Source organism: Panthera onca, chromosome A1 (genome assembly GCF_046562875.1).
Source record: "Panthera onca isolate mPanOnc1 chromosome A1, mPanOnc1 haplotype 2, whole genome shotgun sequence".
Classification (NCBI taxonomy): Eukaryota; Metazoa; Chordata; class Mammalia; order Carnivora; family Felidae; genus Panthera; species Panthera onca.
The window spans coordinates 114680-130444 of record NC_138339.1 but is presented as its reverse complement, the minus strand read 5'-3'; the positions used below and the strand labels follow the sequence as shown (position 1 = coordinate 130444).

The 15765-nt window shown below is 45.1% G+C and overlaps 1 protein-coding gene across 2 annotated transcripts in view; it reads right to left on the bottom strand.

Moving 5' to 3' along the window:
* The window catches only part of SDHA (succinate dehydrogenase complex flavoprotein subunit A), a 29720-nt gene extending 13956 nt beyond the window's left edge, over nucleotides 1–15764 (bottom strand). Inside the window, exons 1-8 of one of the 2 annotated variants that reach the window (XM_060634265.3) lie at nucleotides 15631–15764; nucleotides 8611–8700; nucleotides 7241–7402; nucleotides 4902–5045; nucleotides 4454–4618; nucleotides 3427–3575; nucleotides 2647–2771; nucleotides 248–416 (exon numbers count right to left, since the gene is read on the bottom strand). In XM_060634265.3, coding sequence (XP_060490248.2) covers nucleotides 248–416; nucleotides 2647–2771; nucleotides 3427–3575; nucleotides 4454–4618; nucleotides 4902–5045; nucleotides 7241–7402; nucleotides 8611–8700; nucleotides 15631–15693 — 1067 coding nt within the window. In that variant the 5' untranslated portion in view covers nucleotides 15694–15764. The remainder of the gene's footprint in view (nucleotides 1–247; nucleotides 417–2646; nucleotides 2772–3426; nucleotides 3576–4453; nucleotides 4619–4901; nucleotides 5046–7240; nucleotides 7403–8610; nucleotides 8701–15630) is intronic. The other variant, XM_060634266.3, reaches the window with a different exon arrangement.
* Nucleotide 15765: the final 1 nt, after the last annotated feature.

Here is a 15765-nt window from a genome sequence, read left to right as displayed (position 1 = left end):
CTGCACAGTGAAGGTCTCGAACGCATGTGGGTCCCCAAACAGCATCGAAGGCCCATCGAAGGGGAGGAGAGGTAGCCTACGCAGAGTTGGGTGGGGTAGGTGAGTTGCTAAAACTCACACAGAAGCCACACAAGCCCATGTGCACATGTAGACATGAATAGCAGCCACCAAAGAGAAAGGAGGGTGTGCATGTGTGTGTGTGTGTGTGTGTGTGCACTCAGACACCTTTGGATAGAATGACACAGACCTTCCTTCACGTATTTCCAGAGTCATGGATCGAGACACGACGTCTCTGGATGCCAGGTCCTTTGCAACCGGGGCATATCGCTCCATGAATCTTTCGCCTTGACTGTTAATGAGAATGCCTCCCTCTCCACGGCACCCTTCTGTAATGAGACAACCGGCACCATATATACCTGCAAAGAACCCAGTTAATTAGATGATTATAACCTAACAATTGCTAGGTCAATATTTCAAATGCAAATTTTTTTCCAATACATTTCTGGGGGTGGAAAGGAAAAGGGTATGCAAGGGGCATGATGCTCACAACAGAATAAGACAAAGGACAGGTTAAGTAAGGAATAGTAGGACGTTTGACAACAAAAAGCACCAATGAAGCAGCAGTGAGGAGAAAGGGCAGCTAATGTAGTAACAACACAGCTTGGCTGAATATTCCAATTCCAACAGCTTTTCAACTTTCAGCACAACCAAGCATGAGTTAAACATCTCAGGTTTTGTTATAATTGTAGAATGTTGTTTTATAGCATGAAATTGTGACTAGGTAAGAAAAACCAGCTTGGAAAATTCGTATCTAAAAATTGGTTAATGGGGCGACTGGGTGGCTTAGTCGGTTGAGTGTCCGACTTTGGCTCAGGTCATGATCTCACAGTCTATGGGTTCAAGCCCCGCATTGGGCTCTGTGCCGACAGCTCAGAGCCTGGAGCCTGCTTTGGATTCTGTGTCTCCCTCTCTCTGCCCCTCCCCCACTCATGCTCTGTCTCTCTCTGTCTCTTGAAAATAAATAAAAATAAAAACTTAAAAAAAAATAAAAACTGGTTAACAACAGCAATAATTACCACCGTTCATACTTGTACTGTACTTGCTGTATACAACTCTAAGTTTTGTAACAACCCCAGGAAATATCCCTATTTTCAGAGAAAGCGATGATAGCCTAGGAACTTGTCAGTGTTCTGCAGCTGGGAAGGCAGAGCCAAATGCACACCTGGCAACTAGGCAGGTCTGTGCCCTTAATCTCACTGTCCCTTCAATAAGGAATGCCAAGCACCTGAATTTTAACAAGGAGACAAACACCTATGTCAATGTCACCTGAAAGTTAAAACTGTCATTACCACACCAGAAGAGTTTTCTTGCTTTAAGAACAAGAAAGCAGGGGCACCTGAGTGGCTCAGTTGGTTAAGCATCTGACTTCAGTTCAGGTCATGACCTCACGGTTGGTGAGGTCGAGCCCCAGCCAGGCTCTGTGCTGACAGCTCAGGGCCTGGAGCCTGCTTCGGATTCTGTGTCTCTCTCTGTGCCCCTCCCCTGCTCACACTGTCTCTTTCTCTCAAAAATAAACAAACTTTTAAAAGAAAAAAAAAAACAAAAAACAAAACAAGAATTTCCTGGAGCACCTGGGTGGCTCAGTCAATTGTGTTTTGACTCTTGATTTTGGCTCAGGTCATGATCTCACAGTTTGGGAGACAGAGCCCCAAGTCAGGTTCCATGCTGACAGGACGGAGCCTGCTTGGGATTCTCTCTCCTGGTCTCTCTGTTCCTCTCCCGCTCGCATATTCTCTCTCAAAATAAATAAGTAAACTTTAAAACAAAACAAAAACCCCCAAAACCAGTATTAAAAAACTACCTAAAACATTTTTTACTTTTTATACGTGCCAGGGATCAGAAAAAATATACTGACAGAGCAAAGAGAAAACCCAGGTCTGGTTCTTTAGCATGGTGGGAGGCTACTTCCACAAAGTGTGGTGTCCCCTCAGTTGACAGGTCAGAAAAGCAACTAGAAACAAAGTCCAGAATGAGACTTGCCTGTCCCAAGAGGCAGATCTCTCTCTCCAATTCAGATCTGAATAACGAACTCTCTCAATTCTGCACCTGCAGCCTAGACCTCCCGTCTGAACTCCACATTTGCACACTCAACTGTCTGAGGACGCAAGATGAGCTCAATGTGCCCACAACTGGCACCATAGTCATTAACATCTCAGGGGGCCGCATCTGCCATAGCTCGTCCCGACTTTATACTCTACTGGACAGCCTGATGTTTTCCCTGTAACACTGGAATCTGCCCATGCCACAACTCTGATCAACAGCTCTTGGGACATTCACTCAGGAAACACTGATGAGGTCCTACTATGTGCCAGGCACTGTGAACTGCATCACCTGTCCCCACCTCCGGGAGCTGACAATCGAGTTGGGGAGAGGGACACTGAACAGTCTTTACATAAAGCTCCAGCTTTACGACTGGAGCAGGTATCGCCAAGGCAAGGTGGTGGCCTAAACTGCCTTGGGAGAAATGGAAAAAACTTTCTTGAGCAAATGACAAGCTGGGCTCTGAGAATGTGCTAGTGTGTGGGACTACAGAGGGGCATCGAGAGGTATGAGAGTCCTGACCCCATGAAAGTGGTCCCGTCCTACCTGTGGGGTGAAACTGAACGAACTCCAAGTCCTGGCAGGGAAGGCCTGCCCTGGTGACCATGGCGGTGCCGTCACCGGTGCTGGTGTGGGCAGATGTGCAGCTGAAGTAGGTGCGCCCGTAGCCTCTGGAAAACAGACGGGCCAGCAGAGAGAAAGCAGTGACACATGGTGTCCCGTCAGGATCGCCTTTCTAGTGGCACCAGAGTGGACAGAGCAGCCCGCAGCACTGTGACAGGTGCTGTCTGCATGCGCTACCCTGGGCAACTGGGGCAGGAGCCTGGGAGACGGAGGCGGCACTCTCGTTTATACTTCAAGGCACTTTCATGCTATCTGAACGACCTCCCTGAGAAGCGTGTGCTGCTTTAATGCTGAAATTTTTGCTTTTTATGGACTCACTCTTGTAAAGGGTTAAAATAACGGACTGACAATGTAAGAAATGTAATTTAGTTTCATCGTGTGAACAAACAGCACTTATCTACACCAGAAATCAGTATAAACACAGTGTCCACTAAAGCAAAAGACAGGTTAAGCCAGGAAGTGTCACGTGACTCTCCAGACCCGTTTCCTCAAGGGTCCTCTCAGGTGCAAGCTGAAGACAGATACTTCCTCACCCACCTGAGGCAGATGCTATGATTGTCCCCTTTGGAGACATGGAACTGAGACTGGCAAAGTTTATTATGCTCCTGGGTTAGGTCACTGCCTCCATTTTTTTTTTTTTTTTAAAGAAACTCAGAGACCCAACTTTCCTACAGAAAAACTAAATACAAGTTACACTCCTACCCAGTAGCTACAACAGTGTTCTTTGCTCTTATGCGATGGATGGACCCGTCTTCTATGCACAGCGCAATAACACCACGACATTCTCCATTTTCCATCAGGAGATCCAAGGCAAAATACTCTACAAAATAGCTGGTATCGTATCGCAGAGACTAAAAAACACGAAAGAAAAAAGAATCCCACAGTTTCAATTGCATTTAGGGTGTGAAACTAACATTTCAGCAATACTGCTCATATGAACAAGTTCAGGGCTCTGATGTGGTGTGTAACAAATGGACAGGGTAAACCCTGGGTTGCAAAAGAAGCCACAGACTTTACTTGCATCAACCATAGTGCTGATGCTGTTGTGGATCAACACGAAAGGTACCCTGCTCTCAGGTGTATGATCAGATCAGACCGTAACAAGGACATACACATGTCATGCATGTCAGAGAAGATGCTGTAGCTGCTCAGTAAACATGAAGGGCTCTCACAAAACCACCAGCTCCCCAACATGACACAGTATACTGCAGGATGGGCAGATCCAGGCACACATGTGTCAATGCACTCAGCCGAAGCTGCCACCAGGGTCCTAACATTTGCAAATCAAGAATCTGTCCCCATTTGAGAGCAAGAATTCAGAATACTGATTATTATGAATCAGAGTGATTCCAAATATTGATTACTTGGCTATGCCAAAGTAGGCCCTGATTATCTAGTAACTACTGTCCCCCAAACCTTAGTCCAGTTTGAACACTTAAGTATTAAATCAATTAGTTCAGGAACTCAGAGGTGCTGAGTCCTAAAATACTTGCTCTGTTCTTATACTTTCAGTATGGCAGATCAATTTAATTTTCTAAAATAGACACTTTCAAATTAATAATTAACAAATATACATCCTGCCATGTTAGTCTGCTGTTTATTAAGCAACCCCAGGGCTGACATGCTGACCTTCTGACCTGTCCCAGAGTGGCCTGTTTCCAGCTCATCACCACATGCCTGGCCTAACCAGACCATGTCCTGTCACCCCATGCACCCAGGGTGGCCTCACCCTTCCATACAACGTGTGCAGCAGCGAGTGGCCAGTGCGGTCAGCCACACAGCAGCACCGATGGGCCTGCCCGCCTTTCCCAAACTTGAGGCTCTGTCCACCAAAAGCACGCTGGTAGATCCTCCCATCTTCAGTTCTGCTGAATGGCATGCCATAATTCTCCAGCTGTGAAATATGAAAACAAACACCTAGTACCTTGAAGGAATCGGGATATTCATTGCTAATTTACACTAAACAATTTCAACATAAACCTGTAAACCCAAACCAATACGTTCTATGAAAATTTCAACACTTCAGGAAAAGAGAAAAACTTTGTTATTAAATGAACTGAATGGTTAATGATAGGAAAGATTTCCCTTGTTACATCAACTTGTTACCATTCCTTGGGCTGACCACATTTGCCTCGACCTCTCTTTTCTACCAGAAACAGACCATGCAGGGACAGTACCTCTACCACGGAAGCAGGGGCCTGCTCTGTCATGTAGTGGATGGCATCCTGGTCCCCCAGCCAGTCGGAGCCTTTCACAGTGTCGTAGAAGTGCCACCTCCAGTTGTCCTCCTCCATGTTCCCCAGAGCAGCATTGATCCCTCCCTGTAAACACAGGGCAGACTTACAGGCTACGAAAGGGAACCCTGGACCTTCCAGGCCCATCCCCCTTCCACCCACTGCCCAAAACTGGATTCAGAGAAAGCCAACTAATTTTGACAACAACGGCATGTGAGGGACCTGACTGCAGTCCGGTTGGTTACAGGACCGTCCTGAGCAGGGAGAGGCATGACAGATGCCAAATCTTACCTCCCTCAGCCTCAGTGCCCTTACCTATGAAGGGACATGAAGCTGAACTTGAGAGCCAACTGGAGGGTTAAGTGAGGTTTTATGTGCAATGCTCGTCACCTCCAAACCTGGCACATAAAAGGCACTGAGCAAATCTATCTGGGATAATTCTATGACAAAATGTTCCCAGTGGCATTTATGGACATGTGTTAAAGAAGTACTTACTGTCAAGGAATAAACTCTAAACTCAGAGTCACATTCTCTACCGTGTCTGTCTCTCAGAGTCACAGAAAAGGGCAGTACAGGGACAAATGTAACACTCACACTTTTCCTCCCCAACTTAAAACCGGATAACTCATCTCTTTTTGAGAAGAAAAGGCACATTTTCTGACTTCCCTCTTTTTTGCAAATGTTCCTCAATCAAGCTTCTGAGTCAAGCAGACCCATGCAGGAATTCTTTCCCCGCTTGGTGCTGCTGTGCCTCAGTTTCCCATTATGTTTCAGTTATCAAGAAAAGAGTCACCAGCACAAAGCCAGGAACCCTAACAAGACAAGCAGCAAAAGTCACAAGTTATTTCCTCCTCCTTCTCCGACCCCACCCATTGTAAACCCAAACACAGTCCTAGTAAAAACTGTTAAGTACCAGAGTAGTAGCAGAAGAGAGAAACCTAGTTTAAAACAACACTAAATACTTGGCCCAGTGCACATGTCCATGCTATTATTTTATTGCTACTATTAGTAAGAATCAGGGCCACAGACAGCTGGTCTTCCAGGAGTCCCAAGAAATACAATTTTGTTTTTCTAAAGTAATCTCAGGGCGCCTCAGTGGCTCAGTCGGTTGAGTGTCCAACTTGATCTCAGCTCAGGTCTTGATCTCAGGGTCAAGAGTTCAAGCCCCATGCTGGGCTTCATGCTGGGCACAGAGCCTACTCAAAGAAAAATAAAAAGCAATCTCTATACCCAACCCAGGGCTCTAATTCACGACTCTGAGATCAAGAGTTGCACGCTCTACTGACTGAGCCAGCCATGTGCCCCCCTCCGCCAGGAGTACACTTTAGACTTGCCCAGTCCCCACCTGTCTTATCCCCCCAATTAAACCTTACTTTCTCCAACCAGCATTCAAGTTAAGCTATCCATTTCTTACTTTTTATTGTTTTAATATTGCACTATCTGAATATACTATTATTTCTCATTATTTAGACTTATGTTTACATCCATTTTTCCTTTCAGACACAATGTAATCTTCAAAAGTATGTATTATCTATTTTTCAGTTTATAACACATAGTTTTAGAACAAAGTATCTGTGTAGCTAAGTGCCTGAAGAATGTTGCTGCATACTGAATACAGGCTACAACAGTATTTAGGGTGGCTTTTACTGGTTCCTGGAAAGTTACCCCACACTCTGCTATCTCTATGAGGAAATATGTTCCAAATACTGGAAAAAACAGTTCAATTCATTCCAGTTTTGGAATACTACCTGTATACAACCTGCGTACCACCTACAGTGTGCCAGGAAAGAAAACAAAATTATAAAATCACTGTGTTCTTTTTCATCTTACTTTTATCCTCTTCCCTAAATTTTGAGCATTTAAAGGCCAATGTTCTTCTGTCCTGCACATTCATGCCACCAGCAAAGCTCATCATCATCATACTTAACGAGGCCCACGCCAAGGATGCAGCAGGGCCAAGAGAATCAGTCCAGAGATAGGCTCATTTTAGATTGGGAAAGTACAGTGAAGACAAACTATGATGGGGGCCAGAGGATTAGGTGGGTGCTCAGAGAAGACCTGAGTGTGACTGGAGCGGCAGAGCGATAAGAGGCCCCAGGAGGGACTCTGGCAGTGGGGGTGGAGGCAGTGTGGGAACACACTCCCAAGGCGAGTAAGCCAGGTGGGTGCAAGGAGCAGAAAGAGACAGGAACATGGCTGGCGTGCAGTGAGAAGGCCTGTGGCAGAAGACTGAGCACTGCTGTGCAGGCGCCAAAACCATTAAGGGGGCCCCTTTCTCTTACCTGGGCTGCGACGGTGTGTGATCTCGTAGGAAAGAGCTTTGTGACGCAGGCCGTGTTAAACCCTGCCTCGGAAAGGCCAAACGCAGCTCGCAAGCCTGCCCCTCCAGCGCCTACCACCACCGCATCAAATTCATGGTCCACTACCGGGTATTGCGTAGAAATCTGGAAAGAACAATTCACCTGTCAACCACCCATTTACCTATGCCACACATTGGGACGGTGGGTGCAGTGCAAGAGCTCAGACAAAATGGAAGAAGCGATGAAAGAGCAACCACAGCAGAGGGGCCTCCCCCTGTGCCAGGACCCAGAGTGTGAGGCTGGCACACCCCACACCGACAGGACCGAAACACAGACCCGACGAAGAGGGAGCACGCATCCTAGCACCTGGGACACCCACCATGAAGTGAAATGTTGAAAACAAGAGGTACAGCCTCAAAGCAGGGAACCGTGGAAGCAAAGGAAAGCAACGACACAAATCAAAATATTAGTTCTAAATACGGCTTTCCTACTCCATTATCCTTTCTGTTCATCTTTTTCCGTTGACAGCCATATATTCATACACATGCTTGTGTGAATCTAAGCTCATAATGCAGTATATAGATCATGATTCTCCTCCTGTGGTCAGCAAGTTTCTCAAGAAAAGGTTAATTTTTTTTTTAATGTTTATTTATTTCTTGAAGGAGAGAGAGACAGAGTGCAAGCAGGGGAGGGACAGAGAGAGGGAGACCCAGAATCGAAAGCTGTCAGCACAGAGCCTGATGCGGGGCTCCAACTCCCAAACCGCGAGATCATGAACTGAGCTGAAGTCGGATGCTTAACCGACTGAGCCGCCCAGGTGCCCCAATATGTTGTTTTAATTAGGTAGGCACATTCCGATTCATCTGGGCAACTGCCTCAGCACTGAGGACCACCACCCTGTTTCAGGACCATGTTTGTGTTGGACTGAGAAGGTGCCAACTAGTATTCAGTAACTATTGTGAGCTTGTGAGAAAAGAATTTGTAAACAAATTTTAGTGCCTTCAGCAGAGGACAGAACAGACCCTACACACAAGTGGCTTCAGGGTCCTATGTCATCTGTCACAATGAATAATGTTCAGTGGTCACTGGTATTTTATTATTTTGCTGCTTTAAATTTTAATCTGGTTTATAGATACTTAAGAACTATAAGCAAAAAATGTTAGTAACTATGCTTACATTTGTACTACAGTTAAGTGCTATACACTAAAAATACTTAGAGCATTATTGGAACCAGAATGTTTTCCTTTAAATAAGACCTGTGTATTACTCCAATATATTGAAGACTGGCATAGATCATTATTCCTCTAAGACAAGCATATCATTTATAAGGGAACAAAAAGTTGTAAACTTACTGAATCTGAAACTTTAGCTGAAGACCTCTTATTCCCATCAATAGTGAAGTGAAAACCGCAGGTGCCTGCCTGCCATGTCGCGGGCCACTGCTGAGACAGAGATGGAGAGATGGAGAGCACTTAAGTGTCTTAAAAGAATAACAAATCACCAAAATTTCCCAAGTCATCAACCTTTTTATGCATCCAGCTGCTCCTTCACCTAGACAGCTCACCTGGGGTCCTCTATGTAACCCTGCAGGGTAGAAGCGGACTAAGGACCCAGGGCAGGCCCAAGTGGCAAGGAGTTGGCACTCCAAGAAAAGCTCTTCTAGATGAAGCTTGTCTCCAAGCAGGACACGCACAGACTCAGCAGGAAATGAAAAGGACACAATGTCACGTTAATTTCTTAATTTATGGTTTTTAGTGGACAATGGGAAACCCATCTATTTTGTGAAAGTGGTAGTTTACAATGAAGCACTTTTACTGGACCCATCATGACCCTCTTCACACTATAGCACCACACGTCTGCAAGGTTTTGTGGTTCACTGGAAAAGGCCTGGGACAGTGTATTGGGAGATCCATCTTTTACAAGAGGCTCTACTGCTTACCCCGACACTGGGTACCAGTGGGACCAACCAACCCTTCACTGTGAATGTGAAGACTCCAGGCCTAGAGATGCTCCTGCTTCACCACTCTCCACACCTGCGCTGGGCTGTAGCCACATCCCCTCTCCTCTGTCATACTCCAGGGTGCTGTTCCCTGTCTGAACACTCGTCCCTGGCCATTCCCTGGCTAATCTCTACAACTCTCCAAGTGTTGGCTTAAATGTTCCACCCTATGAACATTTACTCAAGATAATTGGTATTGATGAAATCACAGCCCAGCCTGAGAGGCCATTTTCTTTATATGAAAACCAACTTATAAGGCACGTCTTTCTGTTCTACTGACTGCGTTTTAGAGGGCTACTGATAAAATGAAGTCTTAGCAATTTCATGAACAGTTTTAGGAATTAAGTATGTTTAACAACGACAAAGGGGATATGAGAGATGTCTTCGAGTATTCTGCATTTTGGAAGAGACGCTATTTATTCTGTGGGGTAAAAAAATTATTCTGTAGGACAAACAAGTGGAGAATTCAGGGAGGAGAATTTGGCAAAATACAAAATGAACTCGGAGTGGTTTTGAACAGAAGGACTTTCTTTGAGGATTAATGGCCTCAGGCCAGGCTGGAGGGCTTGGCCGCTTGCAAATGGAGCAAATGGAGCAGGTGGCTCCAACCTCTAGACTTTCTTTAGCATTTAGGGGCACCTGAGTGGCTCAGTCAGTTAAGCAACTGACTCTTGGTTTTGGCTCAGGTCATGATCTCACAGCTCATGAGTTCTAGGCCTGCATCTGGGCTCTGTGCTGACAGTGCAGAGCTTGCTTGGGATGCTCACTCTCTCCCTCTCTCTCTCTGCCCCTCCCCACCTCTCTCTCTCTCTCTCTCAAGAATAACTTAAAAATATTTTTTTAGACTTTCTTAAGCACTGAGACCAAATGATGCCTGCCACAAATAGTTGACTTTATGCTAACAGTTCCAATTACAAAGAAGTTTCCTGAATTTCTAAGTAGATCTGAACTGATAAATGCAATATTCTTGAATTCTCCAATTTCAACTTTAAGTATATATGTATTTTTTAATGTTTATTTATTTTTGAGAAAGAGAGAGCACAGGCCAGGGAGGGGCAGAGAGAGAGGGAGACACAGAATCTGAAGCAGACTCCAGGCTCTTAGCTGTCAGCACAGAACCCAACACAGGGCTCGAACTCATGGACCACAAGACCATGATGTGGGCTAAAGTCAGATGCTTAACCGACTAAGCCACCCAAGCGCCCCTAAGTACTTTTGTTTTTATTGACATAAGTCAACTTTTTGTCCAGTAAACGAATTTAAAAACTTAAAAAGAATATTCTTCTGCTTTAGTATAATTTTTAAATGGTAAAAATCACATCTTAACAAAGAACCAAGTCAGCAAAATACAAATGTTCATGAAATTTTAATAAAGTACAAGATAAAGGTAATAGTTCCAAAAAAGAACAGTACATTTTACAATACCAAACTGAAATCAAAATAGAAACAGAGAGCCTGTCCCAGCCCCACCACCAACCAAGTGGGAAGGCAAGCCAAGAACACCACGCAACTGTCCCACCTCATCTCCCTCAGAGCGACCCACTGGCTCCACAGCACATCTCTGAGTAATGAAGAAAACTTGAAATTGTTTGGGAATTCCAACAATCCAAATGGCCACATGCACAATTATAAAGTTGTGGTGACAGTACATGGAGAGATTGATCCTATTACAGGAATAGTTATGAAAGTGACTGACCTCAAAGAGTATATGGAGGAGGCAATTATGGAGCCCCTTGATCATAAGAATCTGCATTTGAACATTCCGTACTTTGCAGATGTTGTAAGCATGACAGAAAAAGTAGCTGTATATATTTGGGAAAACCTCCAGAAATTTCTTCCTCTGGGAGTTCTTTTTAAAAGTATATGGGGGTGCCCGGGTGGCTCAGTCAGATAAGCATCTGACTTCGGCTCAGGTCATGATATCACGGGTTCATGGGTTCAAGCCCTGTGTCGGGCTCTGTGCTGACAGCTCAGAGCCTGGAGCCTGCTTAGGATTCTGTGCCTCCCTCTCTCTCTGTCCCTCCCCCGTTCGCACTGTATCTCTCAAAAATAAAACAAACATTAAAAATAAGATTAAAAAAAATAAAAGTATATGAAATTGACAATAATATTGTAGTCTATAAAGGAAGATAGCTTTTAGGGGTTAATATTGCAGAAAGATTAATTTCTTTCCATATTTGAAAAAAAGGTCTTTATCTCCTTGGACTGTTAAGAAGTCATCACATAATTGTTACACCTCCAATTGTGCTCTGGAGTGCCTGATTTATTGAAATCATTGTGTGTAAGACCCATTGTGAATTCTAAACGATTTTAAAATCAAACTTGTAAAACAACCTAAGTACCATTTAGAGTCTTTCATCTATAGATTAAAAATCCCTTCATTTTCAGTAAAATGTTGTGATGTGGAATAGAAAGGTAAAACAAATGAATTTTTGTTTTTCCATTAGCTCGTATTTAGTATTCATCTTTTTTCTTGGTATAATACGAATGGTCAAAAATGTTTTTAAGACTTATAGTAGGTGAAACTTAAAAACAAACAAAACCAAAAACAGGACCACACAATCCAGAAACACAGATGACAGACACTTCTTCCTTAATTACATCTTGGGTGTGCTAAAGGCACAAGTTTATTCAGTGAAAGTGAGACACACAAATCCCCTCAGGCGATTCGTTGTAGGTGGATGTACGAGGATTGAAGGAAACAGTGCTTTGGTGCACGTGCAGTTTTGCATAACTTGTTAAAGTATGAAATGCTAATGAGGAACAGCACATTCATTGAACATTTGTTGGAATATGAGTCAACTATTTATTATGTATATTTGTCTATGTTTCCAGATTTTATGGCCACCTGAACAATTTTAATTCAGAAAACTGAAGATTAATCACATATTAAATCCTATAAAAATAATCAACATGAAAAGGACATATTATACTGTAAAGCGTCTTTTATATAGTTTTTCCTAATCGATCCCATTTTTGTTCTGATCATTAAACTTACCTGCTTAAGTTGAACTGTAAAAAAGTAAAATAGTAACAGTGAGATTCCCTAAGTATTTATTTCTTCTTTCTAGGATGCTCACGTTAAATAAAGATAGACACACACGGCCATCTCAAACACTGGCAGCTGTTATAATGAAATCTTTAACAAATTGTCATACTATCTCCCTGTGGAAAATAGAATACTAGCTTTTTATCTAAATCGGATTTGAGGAGCAATTTTAGAATCTGGAGAGCCCAAAATTAACCCAATTTGTCTATAAATAAAACTAACATTTTTTGAAGTAAAACTATCAAACATTTTCCAACAGGGAAACGTAAAGAAGCGTGAGGAAATCTGCCTTGGAGGCAGAATTAAAAGAAACAGAGCTTTTAATGACATGAAAGCACAAGTGAATGACTTAAATGGTAAAAGGGAGAAAACTGAAGAGAAGGGCAGAGATATTGAAAACCTTAATCTAGCGAAGTACGGGTCCCCATCTGATAGCATTCACCTATGAATTGCAGACAAGAAACTATTTGTAAGTACAATCTGTATAATAAAAAAAAGCAGCCCATAAAGGCTCTGAAAGCGCCTTGGAAGGCCATGGGAAGAACTGAGGATGGGGGAAGATGGTTTAAGGTAACTGAGTCCTCATTCAGAGCCACAAGTCAAAGTCCAAAATGGATGAAAATAAGCCTGCACATTAGCTAGAGACATGGAGGTAGACAGCAGCGGCCAGTAACAGAAACAATTCAGAAGTGATTTCACTGGGGAACAAGTCTGAGGTTAGGAGAGGGTCTCAATCCTTTTCATTTATAAAGCCTCTGTATTCCTTGAGTTTTTTTTTTTTTATAACTATGTGTAATTATTTTCATTAGAAGTTTAAAGGTTTTTAAAACAGGGATGCTTAGAATACAATTCACAAGATTATCGAGCACAGGCTGTAGGTGTAGGTCCTGGCTAGAATGATCACCACACCAGGGCGTCACAGGCTACCTCACAGAACCCTCCTGAAAGAGAAATGGAGTCTATCCAGGGTCTGAACTCTGGTCTGCCTGGCTGGCACCAGATTCAGTACACTCCCCCTAGGTAAGGAGCCTTAGGAAAAATCTCTGGGACTCCAAAATAAGATGCATATCCAGATTACATATCAAAACCAAGCCACAATTTTTCCAGTGAACCAGGAAAAACATCCCACAGAATGCAGAAATGAATGCCACAGCCGTATAATTCCCCCAAAAAGGAAAACAAAAAAGGTTACCACAATGGCCTAAATAGTGTAATTCTAGATACATCATTAAACCCAATTCAAAACAATACATTCAAAGAAAAGAAACTGACTCTAGAACAGTACTTGGGATATCCATGTTAAAGAATTTGAAAAATCTCATCTGAAGCAATTAACCAGCAACTATTTAAGGACCTTGCTTTTACTTTTCCTTTCAATACACCAGAACAGTCTGCAAATTATGTCAGTGCATTAAGATAACTAAAAATGAAACCAACGCAAAATAGGTTTGATGATTTTGCAACTTGAAAGCAGCTGTAAATATAAACTGCCTTGGAAACACCAGAGAATTGAACAAAATGAAATCCAGAAAAATTCTCTGTGGATTTTCTTCAAATTACCCTCATCATCTACTCTCCGTGCACATTTCTCAGTTGGTGATCATACATTTTGTTGTTGTTGTTCTAAGTTGACGCTTTTGTTTTTGCCAATCCTAAATTCCACTACATATATTGCTTGGGGGCAGAATTAATTTCCACAGGAAAAGCTATCTTCATCAAGATAAAAAGAAGGGTAAATGCTGGCAGCTAATAGTTGATTCAACCAAGATAACTTCCAATCAAGCCAATACAAAAGTACAGGTTTACACACTCTGACCAGTGGTGCTCAGAATCTCTTTCTCACTTGCAGCTAAGAGCTCAGAGCTAGAATTCTAGTCCAGTTTACATAAAGGACAACAAGGTCATAAACAAAGGGCAGGGAGGTGGTCTAGGGAGTTCCACAGACTGGAGGGGTCTCAGTCTGCACAAGAACGCTGGGGTGACGGGGCACACACACGTTTGGCTCTTCTCCCGGCACCGCCAGTTACTGGCCACTGCACTTAACAAGCAGGAGGCACTAAGAAGTCTGCTCAGGTTTGCGAAGAATACCCCACTGCCCATCCAGCTTGTGGACTCAGAGCCCTAGATGGGTGGGGTGTGGAGAGCGGGGACCTCTGCTCAGGAAGCATCAACCACAGCAGCACGAGAAAGCATTGAAAACGTTCCCTGGCATTGGCAGGATGGCGGAGTTAACCTTCTCACATTCAACTTAATTTTTAGTGTCTGTATTTCAAAATGGAGAAAATTGCAGGTGTAATTACAGGCATAACTCCAGTCGATACTGCTGAATGCCTCGGTTCCCACTGGGATTTTCACTCTGTAATTACATTACTAAGTAGGTGGGCAGGCGGATCATATAAAAGAACCCAAACAACAACCCCTCCAAGTTTAGAGTGCTGAAATGAAACCTGAAAAGGTAGATCCTGAAGACGTAAGTGTAAGGAGTACATCTGACACAATCCGGTAAGCAAGGGCTCCGGAAGGCACAACCCTGACGGCCATCCACGACTGACCGGAGTCCGGGCAGACAACGCACGGGAAATCAGACTTCCGGGCGCCGTCGCCCGAACGTGGTCTGCGGTCAGAGCGCTGACGTTCTTCGCCTGGTTTTCTAATGTGCGCAAAAGGCCACCACACAAAACCCAAGATGAAGGTCCAAAAGTTGCCAGATCCCGGTGTGAAACACGGGTCTTCGCTTTCCCCGAAGACGCGCGGTTTTGCAAACAGTTGCCAGGCAAGCGCCAGCGCCGGTGTCAGACGTGCCTCCCACCTACCCTGCCTGGGGCGGGAGGGCCGAGCCCGGCCGGGTCCTCGGGGCTGCTGGCACCCGACGGACCGTCCCCAGGGCGATCGGCACAGCGCCCGGCCAGCGCGCGCCTGCGGTTGCCGGCCCGCCTCCGCCGGAGATCTAAGGGCGCTTTTGGATTCAGAGGCCCGGGGCACCCACGGGCCGCCACCTGTCAGGGTGACCTCGGGCAAACACGCCTCCCCACGCGCCGAAGGCTGGGGCGGGGGCGACCTTAGTACTCTGGGGAAGGGTCCCCGGGGACGGCAAGCGGGGTCATGACCTTCACCGGGACGCGACTCGCTGGCTTCAGAAGGAGTCCCGCGGCCCTCCGGGTCGGCCCCACTCCTTCGGGCGGCCTCCTCACCGCATCCTCCCCAAGACCCTCGCGACCTCGTCCCGGTCCGGCGCCGGGGGGACTCGGCGTCCGCTCCGCCCCGTGGGAAGTCCTGCCCCTCCTCGGCTCCCCGCGCCCTGCCCGCCCCACGGCGCCGACTCACCGCCCTAGTCAGTGCCAGGCGCCGGGCGCCCAGCAGCCGCGACACCACCCGGACCCCCGACATGTCTGCCTTACACGGTGCTGTCCCACCAACCCCCGCGCCAGACTGCGCCTGCGCACCTAGTAGCGCCCAGGC